Genomic DNA, 4,997 nt, shown 5'->3' with positions numbered 1-4,997 from the left:
TGGGAGGATGGTGGCCAGGAGTGGGAGGACAGCAGGAGTGAAAACTAAGGGAGTAACTCCCTCTCTGCAATGCTTCTAGACCAATGCATAGGGCATGGGGAAGGAGCAGGAGGAGTTGGAGATATGTGTTAGGCTGCATGACTATGATCTAATTGCAGTTGAGCTCCATCCAAGGGGGGAGGTAGGAAAAGTGGAAAGCTTGGGGTAAGAATTAAGGGGTGTGGAAAGAGAGGTAAAACTGTTCTCTGGGTCTATACTAGACCACCAAATCAAGCTGAAGATGCTGATGAGGCCTTTACAGTCAACTGAGTGCAACCTCTAGAACACAGTGCTTAGTACACCTGAGTGACTTCAATCCCCCTGACATTTGCTGGGAGCCCACACAGCCAGGCTGAGCCAGGCCAAAAGGCTCCTGCTGTGTGCCAATAACTTCTTGATGCAGGTAGTGGAGGAGCCAACAAGGAGAGGCACTGCTGGACCTTATTCTAATAGAGAAGGACTTGTGGGGACATTAAGGTCAGGGCCAGTGTTTAGCACCAGCCTTGGTAGAGTTAGATAGTGGTTGGACTCCAAAGGTTTTTCCCAAGTAAAGCAATTCTATGAGTGTATGATCCTGGCTGCAAGCCAACCCCACCCCCAGCATCAGGTTTCAGCTGGTGGTGCTGGAGTCCTTGCTGGAGGAGAGCTCTGAGGAGCCTTTGGATGGCTCTGAGGAGCAGGAGGCCAAGGTCAGCAAGGCAGAGGTGTCCTGGCTGGCCAAGCACAAGGCCTACGTCCTGCAGCCTGCTCACCTCCTGCTCCTGCACAACACCAAAGCCCTGCTGCAGAGCCACAGCACCACACAGAGCCCCTGCCCCAGGCCTGTGTGTGCCACGGGCGAGCAGTGGTGTCCAGCAGCCTGGGCTGGTGATGTCCTTCTCTCCAGCCACGAGCCTTTGGTCAGAGCTGTGTGCCCCTGTGCAGCTGAGGAGGGCAGGCATGGGGCAGCTGGCTGGGCTCCTGGCAGCAGCCCAAGCTCAGCCCAGCCCAGCCCAGCTGCCTGGGGACACGTTGTCTGCTCTAGGACACCCAGGCAGTACCTTCTGCATTGTCTTGTGCTCTCTGCTTTATTGTCATTGTAGATGTTGGTGGAGGGAAATGGGGACATGTAATGGAGGGAGCAGGAATGAAGCCCCTCATGAATGCATGGCAATGAAGCTGCAGCAAGCAGAAGGGAACAGCTCCTCCTCAGCAAAGGGCCTTCCCTGGGATGAGGTGTTGGGGTGCGTGGGGCAATGCTGAGGCTCTTCCGTGAGTCAGGGCTGGTCATGCTCAGGCTGATGTGGCTGTTGCCAGTCCCTCTCATGATGGAGCACAAACCCCTGCAAAATCAGAGCGGGTGGGTGGGCTGCAGCCTTGTCGTAAAGGAGTGGATTATGTCCAGACCACTGCCCTGCCCTTCCCAATGCTTGCTGCTGTGTCCCCAACTGACACTGGCAGCAGCAGCTCAGCTCTCCTGGAGATCCCAAAGGCCTCTTGGGCACAGCAAAAGCCTCCCAAAGACCCTACTGCCTTGTCTGTGACCCTGCTTTCCCAGGACCCCATGACCCTCCAGAGGAACCCATCTTTCTTTGGGGACTCCATCCCTGCTGGTGACTCAGCCCTCTCTTGGCCATCGCAGTCCTGATGGGGACCCATCCCCCACATGGACCTAAGTGTACTTGGAGATGTCACCGCCCTGTTGGGGACCTCAGTGTTCTGGGGGTTCTTGCCCCTCCCAGAGACCCCAGGCACCTTTGATGACACTGCAGCTGTCCCAGGGATACCAGAGCCCTGCCTGGAAGGGCTGTCACTGGGGATACTCATGGCCTCCTCTCTGCCATCTTCATCAGAGATTTCCACCTGCAAGAGAAATGTGTCCATGCACAGAGGGTTTGACTGTCCCCACCACTGGCCCAGAGATGGCTCCAGACCATTCCCAGGGACCCAGGTGGCCTACCAAGGAGGACTAACCCTGGGAATACTCACAGCCTTTTCTTTGTCAACTTCTTCGTGGAATTCCACCTGCAAGAGAAAGGTGTCCATGCATAGGGGGCTTGGCTGTCCCCACCACTAACCCCAGCACTGTCCCTACCACCTATGGGCCAGCCTGAGGAGGTCTCGGATCAGGATGCAAGGGCAGGAGGGGCTGTGGGTGCAGAAACCATCACACCACAGCCATGATAGCTCCATGCTCACCAGTTTCCTGTAGAAGTCTGCCAAGCCCAGAAGCCAGAGGGCAAAGTGGATGCAGTTGTTGGTGCCTAGGTGATACTCAGCTTCGCTGTGCATTGCCTCCTTGACTTTGCTACGGAAGTCATTGAGGTCAATCCCTCCTCTTTTCCGGTAGATCTGGTAATTCCGTGTTGCCATTTTCATGGCCTGGAAGCCTTCCTTGCTGATCTGACCATTGCTACCCTGACCAGAGATTTCTGCAGAACCAAGAGCTGCTGTTGCCCTGACCCAGGCTCTGCCATATCACAGACATGACCTGGGGCTCAGGCACTTACCCTGGAAGTGTATGAGCTCTCCATCCCCGATGTAGACAGCTGCGTGTTTGAAGAGGCAGTAAAGGAGGTTCTTATCTTGCATGGGGACAAGAATGATGTCCCCAGGCTGCATTTCTGCCTCTGGCACTTTGTCGAAGACCTTCCCATGCCCAGGGATGCTCTTGCGCAGCAGAAACTGAATGGCATTATACATCCTCTGCTAACGGCACCATGGAGAGAGTGTGAGGAGATGGCAGAACAGGTCCCACCAAACACCAACGCCCCCCAAATCCCCCATGCTGCCAGCCAAGGCCTCACCAGGCTCCTACTTACAGAACTGCTCGACATCTGCAAGGAGAGAGGAAGAGAAGTGGGGTCAGCACCTGTGCCTGGGGGGCAGCGTCCCAGCTGCCACTACACCCTGCCCGTGATGGCTGCTGCCAGGGCAAGGGCTTGGCTCAGGCAAGAGCCAGGCACTGCCTCCCTGCTGCTGCAAGCTGGAGACATCCGGGGACAAGCCCTGTTCCTCCCCTCCCCCCTGTCCCAGCGGCACAGTGTTGCAGGCAGCTGCCTGCAGAGGGTTGTGGAGATGGCAGAGTCCTTACAGAGGAACTCATTGGTGATGACCCTCGGAAGGAGCTGGTGCTGGAGCTGGGCTCCTGGCGCCTCCAAGAAGACCTGTGGGAAATGCAGCAGTGGTGAGTTATGTCTGTAGGTGCTGGATCCAAGCTGACCTTTCCTATTCATTGTGCCTGTGAGAGGTGGAGAAAGACTGAAAGGAAAATCTGAGCAAATACAAACTATGTGAAAACCTGCCTGGGGCCTTCTGCTTCTTCCAGCTGAGGCTGATCTGCTACTGGCAACTGAATGTTCAGTTTGGGAATGGAGGGAGACCACCTGGGATATGCTCCTGAGTTCCATCCCTCTGCTGTAGCATCCAACAACCACATTCCCCACCACTGGAATCTGCCTGGTGCTGAGTGTTGGGGTGCAGGGGAGGCAGGAGGTGCTGTGAGGCTGCTGTGGCAAGAGTGGTGCTAGCATGGGTGGCAATAGCAGGGACAGGCAGCAGCAGGGGTAGGTCCTAGCAGAGGTGGGTGCTAGCAGGGGGGGGTGACAGCAGGAGATGGGTGCTAGAGGGATGGGTCCTAGTGGCAGCTGAGTGCCAGCAGAGGCTGGGTGCCAGACTCCCTCTGCCCTTCTCCCCACAGGTGAGCACCCTGGGGCAGACCCTGGGAGCCCTGGCCAGGCTGTTCCTCCAGCCCTGGTGCTGGGTGTCACAGGTGTGTGTGTGCTGGCTGAGGGTCCCTGGGTTGGAGCTGGCAGTGTGGGCAGCTTTGGCATCTCCCTTGCATGGCAATGAAGTGTGGCACAAGAGGCTGTGCAGTCTCTGTGGCATTTGTGTTGCTTTCACTCTTGCTCTCCTTTTCCCAGAAGTTCTTTTCCCCGAAGCCAGTGCTGAGTGACCTCCAACTCTGCTGCAACCAAGCAGCTGCTGGCCAACCTGCAGTGCCCCTGGGGAACTTGAGACCATTTCCTCTCATTCTGTCACTTGTTAGTAGGGAAAGGAGACCAACCCCCAGCTCATTCCAACCTCCTTTCAGGAAGCCCTAGAGAGCCACAAGGTCTCTGTTCAGCCTCCTGTTTCCCTGACAAAGGCTACCCCAGGTGGTCTCCCTCTGTGCCCAAACTTACCATTCAGTGTCAATCACAAAGGAGCCCCAGCTTTAAGAAGCACAAAGCCCCAGGCAGGTTTCACAGGTTGCACCATGTCCAGATTTCCCTTTCAGCCTTTCTCTCTCGACCTCTCAGGAAGACAAAGAGCAGGAGAGGTCAGCTGCAAGCCAGCAAAAGTCACCCTGTGCTTCCCAGCCGCTAAAGGTGGAGACATCCCGGGACAAGCCCTGTTCCTCCTCTCCCTCCATCTCCTAGCTGGGCCCCAGGACGAGCAGATTCCTGCAGGGGGCTGCGGAGATGGAAGCGTCCTTACCACATTACTGAGCAGTGATGTCCCTGGGACTGAGCTGGTGACGGATCTGGGCTGCTGGCACCTCCGAGGGTGGGAAATGAGGCAGGGCTGGGCTGTGTTGGGAGGTGCAGGATGCAAGCTGACATTTCCTGCTTCCTGTGACCGTGGGAGGTGGAGACTACTGAAAACGAAACCTGAGCAGAGTACAAACCCTGTGAAAGACTGCCTGGGGCTTTCTGCTATCGAGGAATAGGCAGCAGCAGGGGTAGGTCCTAGCAGAGGAAGGTGATAGTAGGAAGGGTGCCAGCAGGAGATGGATGCCAGCATCTATAGTGCTAGCTGGGACGGGTCCCAGCAGCATCTGAGTGCCATCAGAGGCTGGGTGCCAGACGCTCTCTGCCCCTCTCCCCACAGGTGAGCCCCCTAGGGCAGACCCTGTGAGCCCTCTCCAGGCCTTTCCTCCAGCCCCGGTGCTGGGTGCCACAGTTGTGTGGGTGCTGGCTGAGGGTCCCTGGTTAGGG

At 56.8% G+C, this 4,997-nt stretch overlaps 1 protein-coding gene across 2 annotated transcripts; it reads right to left on the bottom strand.

The window, feature by feature from the left end:
* Nucleotides 1–960: 960 nt before the first annotated feature.
* Nucleotides 961–4,542, bottom strand: LOC128972228 (uncharacterized). Of its 2 annotated transcripts, none has more exons than XM_054388098.1 (8): nt 4,498–4,542; nt 3,113–3,185; nt 2,841–2,855; nt 2,529–2,727; nt 2,218–2,450; nt 2,008–2,043; nt 1,774–1,881; nt 961–1,361 (listed from the first exon to the last, which is right to left on the bottom strand). In XM_054388098.1, exons 1-8 carry the CDS (start codon nt 4,500–4,502, stop codon nt 1,296–1,298), a joined length of 735 nt encoding a protein of 244 aa, XP_054244073.1. In that variant the 5' UTR covers nt 4,503–4,542; the 3' UTR covers nt 961–1,295. The 2 variants fall into 2 exon arrangements, with proteins under 2 accessions (XP_054244073.1, XP_054244074.1); XM_054388099.1 differs by having other exon boundaries at nt 2,529–2,724.
* Between the last annotated feature and the right edge of the window lie 455 nt (nt 4,543–4,997).

The sequence above is a fragment of the Indicator indicator genome, chromosome 16 (genome assembly GCF_027791375.1).
Source record: "Indicator indicator isolate 239-I01 chromosome 16, UM_Iind_1.1, whole genome shotgun sequence".
Lineage (NCBI taxonomy): Eukaryota > Metazoa > Chordata > Aves > Piciformes > Indicatoridae > Indicator > Indicator indicator.
This window is presented reverse-complemented; position numbering and strand designations above follow the sequence as displayed.